The following is a 21,255-nucleotide window of genomic DNA, read 5'->3' as shown; positions in this document are numbered from 1 at the left end:
TGTTTGCAATTGACAGCACACCAAAAGGGACAAAAAGGTTCCTCTTAATGATCGCTAAGAGGTAACATTAGTGCGGTGGCTTATCAATTCCAGCGAATTGGGCAATTTGGAGCGGAAAAAATTGGAAACGGTTCCCGATTACAAACCCTACCGAGAAACCAACCATCTATGGGTTTCCTGAGCACTCCTAAGGGTCTTGGGGACCTTTTGGATCTTTGAAGCACCCGTAAAAAAACACTTATCTTTACAATGTAGCTATTGTGGATGGATATTGCAGTTAAAGTATGACCTATTTAATTATGCACTGAAATCCTTCATGATCGGTAGAATAAATAGGGCCTAGGCTACATTTTGAGAGTTTTGCTGTGTTAAAGTGTCCCTCCTTTAGCTATATTACTTTATGTAAAAGAGAGAGTCCATCAGAGAAAGTATGCTTGCCGTGGGAGATTCATTAATAAAACATAGCTTCTAAAACATAGTTTCTAACAAAATGTTTGGTAAGCTGTGTAAAAATCAGACAATTTCACAAAGAATAATTTCAGCTTCCTTGTTTTGGTTAATTTAAGATAATCATATTAAATCTGCGGTCTAATTTTTTGGTGCTCCTCGCTCATGGGAGAAAGATAGAAGACAATTTTATCCACAGGGAACTCTGATGTCAAATCAGGGTAACTAAAGAGAATGAAAACATGAAATATAGGTGATAAAATAGGCTATCAGGACACATTTCTTGAAGACACACATTTGCACACACCCGGTGCCCTCTTTTTGCCAGCTCCTGTCTCTGTCAAGTCCCGTCCCAGGGCTATAGCGCTAATCATCATCACCATTTGTCTCCCTGAAGTTTACTGAGCCACTTTCTCAAAGGTTCTGGAGAAGCAGTCATGACTTGACTCCTTAGTCCTCTTTGTAGAAGCTGTTTTCAAAGTCACAAATGGGTTTTTGACATAGGTTCTTTTTTTATGTTTCTGTATAGCTTTTATTCTGCCTTCAGAATTGAATAATGGCTCATTGCCTCAATACGTGCTGTCCACACTGGGAAATGCCAGCATAGTGTTTTGTTCTTTCATACCTCATACTGTGAGTCATGTCTGGTTAATGGCAGCATGTCACTGTCAAAATATACACCAAGCTGATGCTAAAAGCTCCCTCACGCTAATGCTGTGGCTTATCATGGTGTAAAGACATTTTGCTGGCGAGAAGAAAATAACACGTCCAAAGTTTGTTTATACAGTCATTTCAATGCAGTCTTTCCTTGAACTACTCACACAACAGTGGACAAATGTAAGCATACACAATTTCATGATTGGTACCCCAATTAAAGCCTGAAGTCTAGCCCTTTGCTGCTTGTCGTCCCCTCTCTCTGCCCTGTGTGCTGTCTCTCTCCACTGTCACTGTCTAAAATAAAGCACAGAAGCAAGATTGAAGTGGAAAATATCATTATGTTGGTTAAGTCCATGTAAATGGAGCATGCTGCTGCCAGAATTTAAATTGTATGCTAAAGGAATTTTTGGTTTTGCCTTTTGGGGACTCTAAAGAGCTAAACTATCTCCAGTAACTTCTGTTGTCTTGAAGAAAGCTGCTACAGAGCTAGTAAACTCACTGTATGTTCTACGGACATAGAAACTTCACCGGTGTTTCAACTGACATGAGTGTGAGTAGATAATGACACAATTATGACACGTCAAATTGCATCATTGTTTGTGATTGACAGCACTAGTGCCAGAATTAAAAAAGTATGCTAATGCAACCTCAACCTGTGTGTTAACGGATTGATTTCTGTCTATTGGGCTGTTTTGGAACGCCAACATGGTATAAATTAAATAAGAAACTGACCTGGAAAACCTGAAATCATCCCAGTGTTATACAAGGCATTCACCGTCTTTGTTTTTGTAATCCTTTGATGATGAGTCGTACCGTTGTGTGTGTTCATCGCTATTTTTTCCAAAACAAACATAGGGATGTCTGTAACTGGCTAAAAGGATGGTGAAGAATCTGTCCTATCTGTCTGTAGTTGCTGCAGAATTTCCAGCACTTTTCATGGATTGTGTTTGTGTGTGTGCATCTACATGTGTGTTGTGCCTGTATCACAACCAGCAGGTTGTTAGCAGCCCAGACTCGTCAGAGAATGTGTTGGAATGGATCACAATTAGGATTTACAGGGCAGAGCAGAGTAAATCAGAGTTTCTGGGGGACACAGCCACGGTCATGCTACACAAGGTGACCCTGAGATTATTTGCAGACGAGCTGCGGATTCAGGCAGCTATCTCCTTTTGTCTCTTTTTTTCCCCGTTCTCTTCCCATCTTTCCCACATCTCACCGGTCCTCTGTGTATATCGTTCTCTCCCAGCCATATCTCTCCCTGACACCCTGCCTGGCTTCATGATTTACTATGCACCTCTTCTCTCGCCATTCTGTCCCCTGTCTGTCCATCGTTCTCTGGCACACACACGTTTATCATTCTTGGAATGACGCTCCTGTGCTGCTGTCTCCTAATCCACATTCTCTCCACTTCCCACCCCTGTCTGTCTCCTGTTTTTCTTTCCCTCTTCATCTCTCCTCCACCCTTTGTCTCCTCTTCCTCATTCCCCCTCATCACTGTCTTCGATGCTTGCTCGTCTCTCGTGCCAGTCACCAGTCAACATGAATTCCAGAGTTCAACAGCTATTTTTGTTAATTTAACATCTAAATTGCTTTGTTGAAATAGAAAAGCAGCTGGTTTGTTGTGCCCTGTGGTTGATAAGTAGTTGAAATCCCCCTCTCTGGGCCCACATGCATCATCTCCCCTGTGTCTCCTGCACTGCATCTCCCTCTCAGCTTTCCTTCTGTCTCAATTAAAACACAAGTGTGCTAGCACTTCTTAGCCCGCTTGGGTGGTATGTTCCTGTATTATTGGAACGGCATAGAGAAACAGTAAATATACACATGCTTGTACTCCGATCTGAATGCCATTTAGCACCTCATTGGGGCTAATCATGGCTTTGCCAGCTCTTATAGTGCTCCATCCCAAGCACCTAAAAGTGTTAAGGGAAGTGGATTGCTTAGTTGGCTGGGAGTTTACCTCCAAAAGTGTCTGGAAGAAATCACAAACTGGCATCAAGTATTAAGCAGCATCTGTCTGGTGGCTAATGTTAACACCATTCCCACCAAGGACATTCCTTCTCCTATACCCTCCTACTCTCTTCTCGTCAACTCTCCCTCTTTATAATTATTCCATATACCATATCCATTATATATATCCATTCATCTCTCCTGTGCCCTTTTATCTACACCTCTCCTCCTGTCATCTCCTTTCCTTTCCACATCTGCTCTCTCCTCTCATTCACCAGGATCATTCTTCTTATCCCTTCTCCTTTCTCCTCTTGTCTCCATTGCTAATCATTCCTCTCCTCTCCCTCTCCTCCCCTCTCCTCTCTCCCCTTCCCTCCCCTGTCTCCTGTGAGGTTCTCATAATCCAGACTTCTGTATCTAAGCAGACCAGGTGTGAGAGGGCAGACACTTGCTCTCTCTGGTTTTGGGATAAGCTTCCCAGATGTCAGTCCTAATTTTAACCTAAACCTCCCTTCCTATCATTTCATTATCTCTCGCTTAGCCCAAACACCAGGCAGTATGCAAACAGAAAGTATAATATGTATTCTCCCTCTCTCTTCTACTTCCCTGCCTTCTTTCTAGATACTTATCATTTGTCTTCAGTTGTTGGCACATTCTCTTGTTTCTTGCCTGCCTACTTCTTTACCTCATTTGACCTCCTTCTTTCGTCTTCTTTCATCATCCTCCTCCTCTCTCTCTCTCTCCCTCTCTCTCTGTCTTTTCCTATTTTCCCGCTCCACCCTCATCTCCTTCCGAATTTTAGCAGAAGGAGGGGGTGATGATGAGGACTAGAGTGGGAGAGAGAGAAGTTAGGGAAAGAGAATGGCTCTTCTCTTTCTAAGTTGAACTGGGATAGTTTCATTCATTTGAGTTATTGTGTGCCCTACACACACACACACACACACACACACACACACACACACCGATTCATTGCCTCTCTGGTAGAACATAACCACATATGTGGTGCAGTTCCCTCTACTAAACATACATGATGGCTTCCATGTTCATCACTTAACACACTGACATGCATATAGTTAATAGTAACGTTAGCGTAACATATAACATAAGCCATTTGATGGATGCTTTTATTCAAATCATCTTACAGTACCATGAAAGTATAAATTTTGAACATGAGTGGCCCCAGGAGCAGTCTAACCCTGGCAGATTTAGTGCCATTCTCTATCCATTGATGAATTAAAGTAGCCTTTCTGATGTGAATCCAGCAGGCCAATCTAATTTGAACAGACAGACTCACATTGAAGTAGTTAGAGGCACTTTGGAGCCAACAGTTGTAACTTAGTGTTTAGCCAGAAGGCTGCATTGTGTTGTGTAACCTGCACCATCTTTTAATTAGCAAAGGCTGAGTAAGGGTTTTTCATCTCTGAGGGGGAGAATATGAGTAATAATGTCCAGAGAGAGTGAGTGGGCTTTAACTTTGCCTGAGCCAGCCTGTCCCCAACACACACACACACACACACACACACACACACACACACACACACACACACATACATACATTCAAATGTTACAATTGTGTAGGGTTGGGTGACTTTGCCATCGGTTGCAATTTTGTCACAATTTGCCTTCTCAGTGAGATCGTGGACATTGTGATATTTTAAAGCAGCATATAACCCACGCATAATTGCTATTCATAGCTCCTGCTATATCTGTTAACATTCACTGTTTTCACTGAGTTTTTTTCATCAAGTCACTGCATAACTTTCCCACTAACCTGGGGTGCAAAGCAAAGAACCATCGTTAGCAAAAATACTGTTCCTAAAAAACTCGTTGGATGAACGTGCGCAACCACCAAGTTGAGTCTCACTTAGCCAGACTCTCCACACTTCATTTCCTCTGTACTAGCACAGAAGAATGGTCGAGCAGAACCCATTTTTGACCTTGGATAGTGCAAAAAAAAAAATCAGTTGGGGTTGTTTGATTATTAAGCAACCAGGCACTATCATCAGGGACGGTGCTGAGCCCATAGTGAGCCCACGGTGATGGTGCCCTTACAAAATAGCGTTGGGGGCAAGTGTTTGCGCTGCAGGCTTATTCATTTTTGTACGTAAGTGAGTGTGCCTTGGATTTTTTTATTTTTGGATAATCCTGCATTTGTACCCCGTTTCCAACAAGCACCTCTCTATTGTTAAGTCCACAAGCCAAAGCAGCGTTCCTCTCTTTTTGGATTCTAAATATTAATGCACTCGTGAACTTTAAAAGATTGCATTTTTTTTTTTTTTTTGGTAGGCTAAGCTAAGTATTTTGTTTGGAGATATTGAGTGATAAAAGTATTTTTTGCGCTGTTTTCTTGTTGGCATACTCTTTCTTAAAGGTTGCAAATGAAGTACTGCACCATTTCAGTAACTCGCAGCCAAGCCTTAGAAACAAAATGAAAAATATCATATTGTGAATTGTGGAAGTATCTGAAAACATTGTGATGTGATATTTTGTCCATATTGCCCACCCTTCCTCTGCAGTGTACATAAGCAGAGGGTCAGAACGCAGGGAAACCCTGGGAGCACGTGGTGGTCCAGTCCAGTTTAAGAAAGATGCTTTGACAGAGATGGACTCTGTTACAGATGTCCTCTGTACTTACCCAGCCACCCTCCTGCATCATCTGCATCCCCTTGAATAGACAGGCTCCTCTATTGATTGTCCACAGATGCACAGAGACATCAGGCAGTTGGGAATTCATTTAACGTTCCTGATGTCAAAGACAGACGCTCTGATTGGTTCCATCAATCAATAATGTTTGTTTTTGTTGTTTTTTTTTCTAAGCTTGTTAATCAGAGAAGGCCCAGGGTGCAAATGTGTCTGTTTGCGATTAACATGGCACTGCACTGACCTTTTTGCTCCCTGTCTCTTTGTTTGTATCACTCTCTTTCTATCTCTGTGTCTCTAGATGCAAGAAGCCCTTTCTGTTCTGTCTGACCCCGCCCCTCCCCAGATGCCCTCTGCATCACCTGCGCACCCTCAGGATCAAAGGCCCCCCGTGGAGAACCAAGGAGCCTACAGAGGCAGGGAGGCCCCATCCTCCTCTGTCTCCTCATCCTCCCACGCTACCTCCAGAGCAGCAGACAGAGACAGGAACAAAGGGAGGGACAAAGAGAAAAAGAAGAAGAAACATAAGAGGAGGTCTAGGTCCAGGTCAAGATCCAGGTCAAAGTCCAGGTCAAAGAACAGACACTCCCTTCCCAGTGCCTACAGGAGGGCCCGCAGGTCCAGGTAGGACACTATGGACACAGCCATGCACACATAACTGCTGGACGTAAACTGATACCATATAATATAGTCACCCTGTCTCTAATGATATAGCAGAGATTTCTCTGGATTTTGCCACTAGCACCATAGAGAAAATGTAGCACTGCTGTGAAAAACAGTTGCAAAATACAGTGCTCTAGAGCACAGTAGGCAGAGGCTTTCACTAGTATGATGCCCTGAGGCTTCAGTAAAAATTTAACACTGGATCCAACAATATTCACTTCACTTTTTTGTGATCAGATGTTTTTTATTCAAGGATTTAACCAAAGAACATACAGTCATTGGACATAGTCACAAGAAGACTAACCCCCCACCCCCCAATATAAACTCACCCACCCACAACCCACCCCAGGACCCATAGGACTATAAGTGTACAATCATTGGACAATCAAGGACAAGCAGAACAAATAGAGATCAAATCCATAGTGGAAAACAAACAAACAACAACAACAAAGGCTAGTAATAATGATGAAAAATAATGATGATTAAAGGAGTTGCAAGAGATTCTTCAGTGCTTCAACTGCTGTGAATTCAACACTGATATACCGTCTGACTAGAGCAGGTGGTATTTTAATGCTAATAACGTCCCGGTATTTCATGTTTATGAATGAAACAACACCCTACCTTGTGTGTAGGCTGTGTATAGTTAGAAACCTTCCTTAACCTTAAAAGTCAACTTATTAATTTCATAGACCCACGAAAGTGGTAAAGCGTGGGCATGATATATGTAAACCGTGGCCACACATTATAGCCTACAAGTGTACAGGTTTTAGTAAAGCATGTTCTCAACACAACAGGGGATAGTACAAATATTATGGAACCCTCTCAGGTCCACATACTCTCCGTGGAGATTGAGCCCATTTTTCAAGAGGCGAGTCAAGTGTCTCCTGCTCAGTTTGATTCCATGCGGAAAGTGACTCCAATATTTTGTGATAGTTCATTCCTAGCAGGGCCACAGCCAGAACAAAGTGAGTGAGGTCCCAAGATGCCAAACCTTGGGGGAGGAAGTTATAAGATTGGTTTGGATAAAAATACATTTTCCTGTTTTAATTTACCTGATGTTTGTTTGTCAGTGTGACAAGTGTGTGTGTTTGTGTCTGTGTGTGTGTGTCTGTATCAGTTGACAGTCTTGTCGCTCTCCAAGGTTGTCAATGTCTACAATATCTCTCCATAGCAGCCAAAGTGAATTCAAGTGTCGACTATATTAACATTGGGGAACTCCAAGAGACTGAAATGTTGGGATTATTAACATATGCATGAAAACACATGTTATTTATTCTGCATAGATGAATACAAACACATATCCCAAGTGGCTAATACATAAGCCAATTAGTCCAAATGAACAACTGGAATAGCTTGTAAAATATACTGTAGTAAGGTACAATAGCCTACATTTCCTACGTCTGAGGCTCAGTGCGTTGCAGTGGGAAATCGACCTCAGCCCAAAAGTAACGTTTGTTCGACAGATCAGTAAAATGCCACAATGGTTATTAACGACATCCAAAAGCTCATGCAGTAGCTTACCGTGGTAGTATGAAACCTAAACCTTAATGCAACTTTTTCAACATGAAACCAAAGCGTTTGCAACACTGTATTTGTCAGATAGGTTTTTCGATGATTATATATTGAACACTTATGATACTTTTATTTTTGCTGTTAAGACTTAAGGCTGCTGTTACCATCTTCCTCACTTTCACAGTTGGACAGTTGATATCTAATGTTTTTTTTATTTTTATTTTTATTTATTTTTTTGAGCTTTTTCCAATATATAAGTATACAGAAAAATACCAAAAACAGAACACATAGACAACCCCCACCCGCTCCCACCTCCCCACCCCAACACAAACGCACTATCAAACAAAAAGATTACAGATCAAGTATATAACATGGATGAGTGTTAATTGTCCATGCATGCCAGATTAGTCCATGTCAACAGTGTCCATAGCTCCCACAACAGAATGTCCACTAGATCCAAAATTCCAGATTCCATATCCTTAAGTCAGAGGAAACCATACATAATCAAGGTCAGGGGATCACCAGTGAATGTGCAATGATAAATAAATGCAAAGAAGTAGATTAGATTGAAGTAAACAAATTAAATGTACAATGGAGCATACTCATCAGGGCACATACACGTGAACACATGACCACAGCCTGCACACCAAACACCCCACCCCATAATATGCTCAATGAAGGGTCCCCAGATCTTCCGAAACCTTTGAGTAAGAGTTAGACGTGGAGTACCCAATCTCCTCTATATATAAACAGGAAACCATGTCATTAAGCCACTTCTGGAAGCAAGGAGGGGAGGTTGATTTCCACTCTCTCAAAATAACCCTTTTAGCTATAAACCATGTCAAACATGAGAGTCTTTTGGGTCTTGTATGATAGCTCAAAGGCACTCTCAGAGCATCCCATTATGGCAAGAACACAGATTTGCTTCCCAATTATTAGATTAAACGATTAAAATATTTCCTCCCAAAACTTATGCAATTTGGGGCACGACCAAAAAAGGTGAGTTAAAAGTCCCATTTCTAGAGTTGCACTTGTCACTGTCGCTGAGATAGAGGAGTAAATCCTATTCAGCTTGGTCTTTGAAAAGTGTATGCAATGCACAACCTTGAACCGTATGATCTGGAGCCTAGCGTAGGTTGATATCTAATGTTAAAGAAGGTTTCTAAATGTACATAGCCTACACACAAAGTCTTGTGAAAGAAACTCATCGCCCTTGTGAGTGTGGCGCGTCAATGTGCACAGACACACACGAACTAAACCAGGAGACCAGAGGGGACCTGTCGATAGGGGGGGGGCGGCCACACCCCTCACATCCCTACGCCCAACGTCTATGCTTGACTTTGCCCCGTCTCTCTCCAACTGTGTTGCGCTCTTGGCCTCAGCTTACCCCCCCAGTGGTGTCGATGACGTCCTTCTGTGTGTTTACCCAACCTAAGGCTCATTTGGGCCCCATCATAACGGCCATATCCTCCTCAACCTCAAAGTACTTCTAAGTGTCTGTGTTTGGGTGCGTGCATGCTTCGTACACGACTATGACTGCATCCAGCTATTCATGTGCGTGCCTTTGCCTCTGGGTGCACATTTCCTTGATGACATTTTTACATCGAGAGGAATTTGATTGAGTTTTTTTTACTTAGTAAGCACAGGGGCTGTTTGGTGGTGTTATTGCCCTTGGTGGGGTGATGTGGATAGGCTGAATCAGCTTCATAATGGCGGCACTGATTCTAAAGCTCCAGCACCCCGGGGGGGTTACAGAAAAGACAGAGGGAGAGGTGTGGAAAACGAGGCGGGTGGGTGGAAGAGGAGGTAAAAGAGTGAGAGGAATGGGTGAAACAAAGAAAGAGGTAGGGGGTGAGAGAGGAAAAGAAACATAGAAAGAAGGCCTGAGAAAGATGGAATGATTGAAAGAAGCATAAACACAAAAGGTTAAGGAGAGGAAGAGATTAAAGGTAGAGATTAGGCTTCTCTGTGTGTGCCATTCATTTGTCAGGCTAAGGTGAACAATATCGACCAGACAGCTTTGTGCTGCCACCACAGAGCCAGACTGACATTAACTCAGTAGGCCTCTCCATTCTGCCTTTGTTTTTAAAGAGGGATGCCAGCCTATTCTACCTCTTGGTATTTCATTGTGAAAATGACCTGCATGGTCTGCATATTGCTAGCCAGTGGGAGGAAATTAAACTTGCCCTGCTCTTTATTTTAAACAAATCTGAGCAGTGAATTATGTCCTCATCTCAACCATGAATTTTTAATATTGTACTCGTTCAGGGTAGTTTGGGAAAAGACATGTTTACATATTGATAGCCTATGTGATATAATGGTTATTAAAATAATCCAAGTAATGATGATGTGAATTTCTATGCTATGGCCAAGCTGCACAGCATTTTTTTTTCAACTAGTCTACTGTAAATTGGGCCACATTCAGGTCTCTAAATAGTCTGTTGGAACTAGGCCACTCTCAAAGAGGTCTCCAGCTAGCCTTTTGGTACTAAGCCACTTGTAAATCGAGCTCTGGGTTGGCTCCCATAGATTAATAGGTGTGTGTGTGTGTGTGTGTGTGTGTGTGTGTGTGTGTGTGTGTGTGTGTGTGTGTGTGCGTGTGTGCGTGTGTGCGTGTGTGCGTGTGTGCGTGTTAGGTCCCTTCTATAGTCCTGATCAGCCACACTAGCTGTCATCTGCTGCCTGCCTGCGCACCTCTCACATTTAGGAGAAATGGAAAAATACTGCACATTTCACCCTTTGTTATATTTCTCTCTTGCACACTTTCTCTTCCTCTCTCTTTTTAATTCTTTGAATTTCAAATTGTCTCATCTCTATTGTCTCTCTCTGTTACCCTGTACCTTTCTTTCTCTTCTATATGTATCATCTTTTCCTCCATCCTCTGTCTTCTCTTATTTCATGGCCCCATAATCCTCGCTGTTGCTTCTTCTCCTTGACTCTGTCTTAATTTCCATCCCTCCCTCTCTCTCTGCTCCTGCCTGGCCAGGTCACGTTCTCGTTCCCCAGGGAGACGGGACAGGAGGGGCCCCTCATCTGAGAAGAGACGTGAGGAGAGAGAGAGGGAGCGCTATCGTCCTGGCAGCAGCAGCTCAGGCCAGCCTAGGGGGCGCTCCAAATCCAGGTAACCCAAGCCAAGTTTTAGTTTAGTTTTAGTTTATTTTGAGTTTATTTATATCAGGGACCATGTACAAAATACATTAATCTCAAACAGAGAGAGAAGATGCTTTGTACCAGATTTAGCTGCTAGCTAATTTCCATCTGTAGTCCCTGGGCAGGTGAACAGAAACAATAAAAAACCTATCATCTCCACTACAAATGGACCAACAACCTATTGACATCCACGCAGGCATATGCGCACCCACACACACGCACACACACACACACACACAATAGCACATTTCATAGGAAGTGTCACGACACTGTGGTCGAAAGGAGGATCATGGGTCCCCACATACAGTTATACTCCCAGTTTACCTCTGAAAACATGATTACACCTATCAGGGTAGAGCATGGCACTTACACTGCCGGGATTAGAGGGATTTTCCGTGCCTATATATTTCCCGTATTATATTTCCTAAGAATATAATAGGCAGAAAAAAACTGTGTGTATCTACTGTACATTGAGCAACCTTTTTACAGCAGAAGTATCTTTAAGGTAGCTGTAGCCTAATGTTAGAGACTTGGGCTTGTGTCCAAACGGTCAGTGGTTTGAATCCACAGGAGGGCCAGGGAAGATCTAGATGGGGAAAGAGAATGAGTAATGCTCTCTCCTCCCTCCACAACTACTGTCAATATGCCCAGGATTTTGTGGTGTTACAGCCTGAATTCTAAATTGATTAACTCGCTCTATACTCATTCTCAGACCTACACACACTTACACTACACACTGCACCCACAGTTACAACCAACACACAGAAACGTCTAAGCGAAAAGTAATTTCTCGTAGACATTTGGCACTGCAAATACCCAGCGGCACTACTCATGTCAGTAGAAATCGCAACAACATCGGACATGTGTATTCCCCAGTAAACAATGCATTAGGGCCTAGTTTTTAAACATTGACAACTTTTTTATGTAATCATATGTAGTACATGGTTAGAGCTATATGTCTAATCAGTGGAAGCCTTTCTCTGGTCTTTGTCTCCCAGGTCCCCTCCTGAGAAGAGGAAGAGCTCCTTGTCATCCTCAGGGCAGATGCAGACTGCGTACTCCTCCCTGTCCCCCTCCTCCTCACCCAGCAGAGCTTTCTCCCCTTCAGCTAGCCCCACCTCCAGCCTGGCCCACTCCAGGTAATGTGCCACAAGCCTGTCAGTCAATCAGCTGACCAGTCAGATCACATGCCTAAGATTAACTGATGTCTTTTGTCTCTAAAGAAACAAAAAAAGACCATTGGAAAGTGTTAGGTTTAGAGATGACAGATGAGAGGATTTATACAATTTACTCTCCATTAACTTTTGAATTTGTAGACTGTTTTGAGGTCTTATTTATACCATTAGAGTGTGCACTAACACAAACTGACACACTCATTCACACATGCACGCTCACTAACACACCACCTTGATTAATTGTATCAGTACATGAGTGTGATGTAAAAGGCACGCAATGCAAGGGGTTGTGTTTTACAAAGTTTAGGTAGTTGAGACATTGCAATGGTGGCAACAGTTGTGTGAATCTTTCATTTGGCGATAAATAAAATCAACTTTGCAAGTTCACAGAGCATTGTAGTGACGATTAAGGAAGTACAGTTGGGCCTGTTGTTAATGGTGGAGACGCAGGGCATTCACATACACACGGCTGGGTGTGAATTATTCGAGACTTGTAGCAACGGTTCACACTTCACGACCGTGTGTTTTCACACACACAGCCGGTAGACTAAATTACTTCTAGCATCTTTTATTAAAGACGGTGCAGGGGAGGAAAATGGACACAGATGTTGCCCTCGGCCTTCCTCGGTGTGTCATGATGTCTCGGTGTGGCAAGGCAGCAGGTGGTAATTGAAGCAATTAGGCAACAGTGGTGGTTAGGCAGCAGTAGGCTATATGCATAGTGACATAAGTAGTTATATCACAGTAGATGATGAACACAATAATATAAAAATATCATACGAATTAATACGCAATGTTCTGGTTTTCTGAATACATTACTGTTCTGTACAGATTATTCAGGCATCTAGATCAGTAAACACTGACATCAATTTACATTCATCCAGAGTCTAGGTTAAAATCAAGAGGTGATCGATCTTCTGCTGTGAGGCCCCTAGGCTCTGGAACAGCCTTCCACATGGTATTAGGTCTGCTGATTCAGTCCCTGTTGTTAAATTGCCTTTAAAACCCATTTTTATAAAATTGCTCTCCCCAGTGATTGATAGCGGTGCTCCATGTTAGTGCTCTTTCCAGTTTTTGCCATTGTGTTTTGCATTTTATATTTCTGTTTTTACCACTGTGTTTTTATGTTTTATTCCTGTTTTGCATTTTATGCTTGTTTTATTATTATTATTATTATGTTTTTGTATTTTCTTCTTGTTCTTCCATTTTATGTTTCTGTTTTTGCCACTGTGCTTTTGGATTTTATCTTTCTTTTTTCTGGGAAGCACTTTGTGCTCTATGCTTGAAAGGTGCTATACAAATGAAATTATTATTATTATTATTATCATTATTATTATTATTATTATTATTGTTAAGGAACACTGTTTAAAGAGGCAGCTGATCACTGATTTCCTAAATATGCTATTGTTCCTTACACTGAATCCACTTAATTTATATATAGACCATACTAAGAAACACAATTAAGAGGTATTCAAAATGTTCAAATAATTCAGACATCTACATCCATACGCACTGTCATCAATATAAATTGTTAAGCAATATCATTCAAAGATCTAAGCTTATCTGATTTCATCTGGTTGTTGATTTCCTTTGAACAATATTTCTACAAAAGAAAGAAAAACACTTAGAAACATCAAATACAGGGGCACTCAGGTGGCGCAGCAGGAAAACACTATTATCCAGAACATCAATGTCATAATATTTGAATATTTGGACCCTTAACCGCATACTGCTTCTGTATGATCATTAAGTCTGTAACTGTATGTTATATTGTCAATACCTTTGGTATTTCCTCATTCTTCATGTTATGCATCTTTTATGTGGGTTTGACTTGGCCAACAAAACTTGTGATAAAATATCATCAGGTGAGAGTGTCAAACCGTAGCAGTTTGCAGGAGGACATTCCATTTAGTTGGTGAATCCAATAGAGGCCTCGTTGTAGTACTTTATCTAGATCTCCACGTCTATGTGGGCTACTACTTTTACTGAATTCAAGGAAATGTTTAGCAACTGGTGAGGTGATGTCTTGGCAGCATATCAGCTCTGCGTGTTCCCCGTTAGGAGTTTTAAGTTGCCGTAATGTTTCCCCCAAATAGATTTTTGAACAAGGATATTTTTTGCTGTGTCTTGCAAGTGATGCAAGACTTGATGTTAAATCTTCTATTTGTGCAGCGACAGACAAAGTGGTTGCTTGTAACTAAGGTACCACATGCAGCACAATTTCTGCATGGGAAGCAACCTTTAATGAATGCTTGTTTTTCTCTAATAACATCGGAGCTCACCAGTGTATCGGCCAGATTGTGGCCTCTCATGCATAGAAAGAGGTGGGCCTTGAAAAGCAGATTTCAGGGACATGTCAGACGATAGGATATGACAATAACCTATGGATGTTACGCTCTTACTAGTTTCATTATAGATGAGAATGTAGTTAACAGAGAATGGTTTTGTCTTTTGTTGGCTGTGTGGAGTAATTGGTCTCTATCTAGTCAGAGAGACAATTATGAGGGTCGCCACAGGAGCAGAATTGTTCTAGGAGGAGATTGGCTTGTTTATCAGATTCTTCTCCAGTATCACAAATTCTGCCTAGCCCATGTAGCTGGTTCACCGGTAAACTATGCTTGAGTGGAAGGGGATGGTTACTTTCGGCTTGTAGTATAGTATGTTTAGGTATGAATTACTTCCTACAAGTGATGGACCCAGATCAGCATACCATAATATTCTTGGGTTTGTGTGTGGTTTAATACCCACTGAAACATTCACATATACCAACTTACTCAATAATAAACATAAATACATACTTACATATACGCTAGAACACTCACTAATACACAGGAACTCAGCCACACATACACACACACACATTATACATTACACAGTAATATACAAAGCCACACTCACACACAGAGATGCTCAAAAATAACATGCATGCACAATTTTTTAATCACATCTGCATAAATGCTGAAGTCTCAAAGCTCCATATGAACAGCAGCCGTCCTCTCTGCAGTTTGACAAGTCATCTGTTCTGTTCACTCTGTTCACGCCTAATGCACAGATTTTTCTCTCATGATATTCCCTTTTGAATATCCCTTGATAAATGATGAAATGTTAGAAGGTAGAGAAATGAAAAGCTTTGGCCAGAGCTGTGAAGTTGAATTTGAGGCTTGACAGAGAGATGTTGGCACTTTTTCTGTGTTTGTTTGTGTGATTGTATACCTGACTGCTTTTGATATTGTTGTTGTGGTTTTGGCTCTGGCTGAATATTTTATGTGGATTTTTTTTGTTGTTGTTTTTTTTACAGCTCCAAGAAAAATGGTCACACACCATTCCTCACTTTCCTCTCTCACTTTCTCCTCTATCCCTCTCCTCTCCTCTGCTTTCTATTCTTCTGGCTGCCTGTCTGTCTGGCTTTGCACCATTCAGAAACCACCATGAATACTGTATAGCCTCTCCTGTTAACATGTCTCTCTCTCTCTCTCTCTCCTCTCTCTCTCTCTCTCTCTCTCTCTCTCTCTCTCTCTCTCTCTACAGGGGTGGTTCTCAGGAGAAAGATAAGGCAGTGTCCTCATCCATAGTCTCCTCTGTTCAGTCCAAAATCACTCAGGTATTGTTCTTTGCTTCTACACTAAATGTGTTAGCTGCTGAACCCTCATTATAAAGCCTAGCCAGCACAACATTAGTTCTAAGTCTTGTTCTATGTTGGTACCATGCAAAGAAGATCAGGTGTAATGTTATTGACCAGTTCACACAACCTAGTTCTTGGCTGGAGCCGTCTTGGGAAGTCTCAGTTGAATCCTTATTTTATGGTGGTACATTTATTTTCCTCCCATCTTCCTCATGGAGTTTTTGGCTGCGTGCGTGCATATGTGGGTGTGCATGTTTATCTCTACATACTGAGTTTGTGTGTTGTCATGTGCGTCCATATATTTGCATGTCTCTGGCAGCTCATAGCTCAGCTTTGTGTGTGTGTATGAAATGACAGATGAGATGGGGTAATTGAGAAGAAAATGGCTTAATGTCAGACAGAGGAAGAGAAAGACAGAGAGAAAGATGGTAAAGAAGAGGGAGAGAGACGGATGAAGATGAATGATAGGATCAGCAATAATCTAAAACTCATGATTGAACATTATGTTTTCATCCATGTTTTTTATGAGATGTGGAACTAAAAGATAGAATTGTCTTTTTTGTGGAACATTTTACAATTCGCTGTCATTCTTTGCTGTTGACGCCATAGGACCAAGCTAGCAAAGGAGCAGCAACATGAACATCTTTCTTTTATACCAATTATTGGCCTCAGACTGAGCACACAATCCCCTAGAGTTGCACCAATCCATGCCAATCTAGCTCCCACGCCCACCACCATGCCAATCGGTGTGAAACCTTAATCAGTTATTCTGTTCCCCATGACCAAACTGTTCACAAAGTTTCATGCAAATCCATTCTTAACTTTTAGAGTTATCCTGCTAACAGACAGACAGACGCTTCAAGTAATGCTTCATAGTAATCAAAATTTGAGAATAAATAACTAATAAATATGATTTTTAACTGTCAAGTTAAAAGAGCTGTCTCTGCTGTTGCATTGGTTCTGTTGCCTTGCCGCTCCTTCAGATCTTTCCACTGAGTAAAGGCAGCTCCGATACTTATACTTCTGAGATTATGGGATTGACATTCTGAGATTGACATTGAGGTTTAACATCCCATCTGGCAAAACAAGGCTAAACAAGGCCTGCTCCCCCATGCTACTTTGAATTCAAAAAAATCAATATCCTGTCTGACTGTTTACAGTGAGGTAACTCAGTGTAAATGCATCCTCTCTGCTGTTCTCCTCTGTTCATCTGTCTCACTCTGTTCATCTGTCTCACTCCTCTCTGCTGTTCTCCTCAGTTCATCTGTCTCACTCCTCTCTGCTGTTCTCCTCTGTTCATCTGTCTCACTCCTCTCTGCTGTTCTCCTTTGTTCATCTGTCTCACTCCTCCCTGCCTTTCTCCTCTGTTCATCTGTCTCACTCCTCTGCTGTTTTCCTCTGTTCATCTGTCTCACTCCTCCCTGCTGTTCTCCTCTGTTCATCTGTCTCACTTCTCTCTGCTGTTTTCCTCTGTTCATCTGTCTCACTCCTCTCTGCTGTTCTCCTCTGTTCATCTGTCTCACTCCTCCCTGCTGTTTTCCTCTGTTCATCTGTCTCACTCCTCTCTGCTGTTCTGTGTTTCTGCTGCTCTCAACCTGTCAGTAAAAAAATACTAATTAATATAGAAGTCACACGTTGGTTAGATCCATATTTGGAGTTACACACTGTTTCTGATAGGAATATTCAATTCAACATCCAATCAGTGTGTCACAAGAGTTTTGGTACATTAACCAGGACGGTAACCACTGGACACACGTTATTTGATACACTAGATAAAGATAAATAACCTGTTAGGTGTCGGATTTTGGGGATAAATCCAACCTAGACTATATGCAAGACAATCAAGGAATGACACCCACCATCTATTTTGCCTAAATAAATATTAGAACAATTAGGCGGGATCTTTGCCAGAATCAGACTAGGCACTCATGCAAGGAGGAGCCAAGACACCTATGTGAAATAATAGTTTCTCTCTTTAATAATTCTACCAGGATCAAGTCAATACAATCTCTCATAATCTATCTTAATCAATCATCAATCTTAGCCTTGCTTAGAGTAGTCACAAAATGCATGCAAAATACACATTGGGTTATACAGATCACCAGTAATAATTAACATTAAGATGTCACTATACCATAGACCAAAGCTTGAGATTGGACCTCTTCTTGTCGAAGACTGGGTCCGGTCCTTACACAGTTTTCTCTTGGGTCTTCCTCTCCCTCTCTTCTCCACAATTCTTCTCCCTCTATTACTTTTTGGAGAATCTTCCAAAATAGCGTCTCTGTCATGCTTTGTCCCACTAAGCAGAAGTTTTTGAGCTGATGCCGGCCAGACCCTCTCTGGTTAGCTCTTCTTCTGCTGAGACATCATCCTGTAAGATTTATGTATTCTTCTGTCTCCCTGTCGCTATTTCCTATGCATTGGCATGTTTTAAGGATTCTCCATAGGGTTCAGACTTTCTGGCTGGACACACACTCTTGTTCCCTTTTAAAGAATGGCTCACTCTATTCTATTCAGTATTTTAATACTTGCTAATCTATTCACTAATTTGGATAATTATTATATATTTGATTGACTTACATAGATAACAATAGTGGTTATTGTAGGCCATCTGACATTAAGCTAGTCCCAGCTAGCGCATCAGAAAGCTAACCATTTAGTTCGTAAACCAGCGATTAGCCTTGATTAAGCCTAAAATCCTGACATTATCACTGATTTAAAAAGATTTCTGGCTTGCATGCCATTATTATGACCCTTTCAGGCTACATTAGGTAGCCTCTGACAGGACATGGCTAAAAGGTAGATTTTGTTTTGTCCTCCCTGAAGCTTGCCATTGGATGAAAAATAAAACCTATTATACCAAGCTGAAATGCAGTTTCTGAGTTTATAAAAAAAAATAACACTGTTCAAGCATGAAGTAACATTCAAAGATTAAGAATATGTGGACAAATCATCCAACCGTCTAATTCCAAACAGATATAAAAAGGTAGAAACAAATAGTGGGAAGGTAAAGGTTGAGGTAAGGGCAAAAGGAAGGGCGAAAAAGAAAAGCATATGAAGCAGAGGAAGGTTGCGTGGCTGATTTTTGATTAACTTTGTCCAAGATAAGAAGAGCAAGTACTGTGTTGGTTTAATAGATGTTAGGCAGGTAAAGCAGAGTTGTTGGCATTAACCGAACACCAACTGGAAACACTTTAAATCCATATTTATGGCTTAGCAGTCACAACCGATTCCTTACGTTATGAGAAGCAGGACGTAAGAAGTAGTAGTGGTAGTAGTAGTGGTATTACTAGTAGGAAAGGGGACGGCAGTAATCTAGAGGTTGGACAAACGGACTTGTGACCAGAAGATCATATGGAGCTGTTCAGTGACCAACAGTAGAAGACTGTGGTTGTAGTGGGCAACTCAGAGATGTGAAACTGTTTAACTGTGTGAATTTGAAGCAGGGCGTGGCTGGAAATAAGCAAACACGCTCAGTCGACTGTCCCTGGAAGGTTAAAGAACTATATCTTCTTGGTAAAGTAGAGCTGTCATCCCTAGCATTGCTCCAACCGAAAACACCATTAGCCCATATATCTATAGCTTAGCAGTAAGTAGCAGTTTAGAACACACCCTATTCATTCTGTGTATGACAAATATTGGTGTGTGCCCTCCTCCACTCTACCTAATGGATTTGGACCACAAGCAACCTCCTAATGAGCTTGGAACATGATGCACTCCAGGAAGCAGTGCATCATTTCCATTAGAATTAACATTTTTAAGATTAGGTATATATTTGAACTGTGTTTTTTCTTCATTATGGAAGTGGATTGGGGTGTGAGACAAATGACAGATGGTTAAGGGGTGGGCTGTGTGTTTAACTAGGGTACGCTGTGTTCCCTCACTTGTTATTAGGCTGCCAACAGGGGTTAGAGCTCGCAATAAAAGTGATAACTGTGGAGCAGCTTGAATACTTGCACACAATCTGTAACCTCACACACACACCTCTCCAATAAATTCAGCCCCTGGTACACTCTCTCTCCACTCCACTTTATATGAAATGACAGGGTCCAATTTATGGCTGCTATCATGCTGCTTTCAGAAATGCACCCATAATCATATGCATGCATGCACGCATACTTTTATATATCTGGAAGGAAAATAGGTAAACATTGAGTTTGATTGGTGGACAGATAGTATACGCTGTAAATCAGACAGAAAGACAGATAGATGGATGGAAAAGCATACAGACCGTCAGATTCCTCCAAAACTATTTGTAGTTTACTTGTCCTCGTCTCATCTTCACTCTGACTTCTCTGCCGCTACTCTTGCCTGTTAAAAGTGTCCTTTTCTAAAAAGCAATCATAACGGGCTCACAGCGAGTTGCAGAGTAATGCTAATGAGAGAAAAAGTCACATACCGCTCTGTCTTTGTTTTAATTAAGGATAATACGAGTGTTTTTGTTTGTTTTTTTTAAGTCTGTGCCACTTGTCTAGGTTGCTCCTCTCCTTGACATTGTTCCCAGCGGTGTTTGCACACAGACAGGGCTTGTTTTCCTACCTTCAGAAGAAACCATTTGTTATCATTTCTTTACAGTATGAAAAACAACTTCCACAGACTTTAAAATTGCCCGAGCTAGATAATCCCTCACAGTAAACCTGAAGCCTTAATTTGGTTTTCTCAAAGTTTCTGTTTCATTGTTATTTCATTGTGCCTGAGTTGAGTGTTTTCATATCAGTGCATGCATTATGTTTACGCTCTACTTACTGCCAATCACCTGACACCCACAGGAAGAAATGGAAGTCTCCGCCAGGAAATAATCCCCCCCAAAAAACATGTTGCCTTACAAACTTTACTGTCACATCCATGTCTTCTTATTTGGGATGTCTTTGTTAGCTGTGACAGCAGTTTATTTCAAGCTGGGTTTGACACCATAAAGTTTGTATTTTTAAAATGACAAAAAGTTAAATAAACTAATTACATACAGCGTGCATTCCATAGTGATTGGTGGAACTGTAAACTAAATGTACCCAGAAATAAATGGCCTATAACTCTAAATGACATCTGTATTGATCACACAGCTTTCATCCTGAAATATTTCCAACATCTGCTTTTCCTCGCCGAACACAGCGAGAGGATTCTATTGGCAGCTCATGGTAATTTAATCTAACATTAAACAGTAGTAATTCTCTCTGTAGTCACCCTGAATGGAAATGATTCAACCACAACAATCAGATTTCTGTTTATTAGAAACAGTAAAGTATCATCCAAAGCACCAATCAACAAGGGGACAAGAATACATAATGGAGTATGCGTGGGGGTTGTCAGGAAGCACCAATTACCATGTTATCACAAAAATTACACCATGATGCTGCTATATATTGCTATCCCTTGTGCTATTACACCAGATCCCGCGTATTGGTAAATGCCATCAAATGAGACTGGATCTCAGCCAGAAAGTAC

General features: G+C 41.4%; 1 protein-coding gene across 1 annotated transcript in view; it reads left to right on the top strand.

Annotated features, from left to right (window-relative positions):
• Positions 1-21,255, top strand: part of sfswap (splicing factor SWAP) — a gene marked incomplete at its 5' end in the record, with an annotated part of 101,105 nt that overhangs the window by 72,941 nt on the left and 6,909 nt on the right. Inside the window, 4 exons of the mRNA XM_071539767.1 lie at positions 5,993-6,315; positions 10,853-10,987; positions 12,015-12,155; positions 15,720-15,792. Coding sequence (XP_071395868.1) covers positions 5,993-6,315; positions 10,853-10,987; positions 12,015-12,155; positions 15,720-15,792 — 672 coding nt within the window. The remainder of the gene's footprint in view (positions 1-5,992; positions 6,316-10,852; positions 10,988-12,014; positions 12,156-15,719; positions 15,793-21,255) is intronic.

This window comes from Centroberyx affinis, unplaced genomic scaffold (genome assembly GCF_046629955.1).
Source record: "Centroberyx affinis isolate AG114_WGS23_722 - 3 ecotype Tasmania unplaced genomic scaffold, CSIRO-AGI_Caff_v1 ptg003512l_1, whole genome shotgun sequence".
Taxonomy (NCBI): Eukaryota; Metazoa; Chordata; class Actinopteri; order Beryciformes; family Berycidae; genus Centroberyx; species Centroberyx affinis.
The sequence above is the reverse complement of the archived record's forward strand: the minus strand, read 5'-3'. Positions and strand labels throughout refer to the sequence as shown.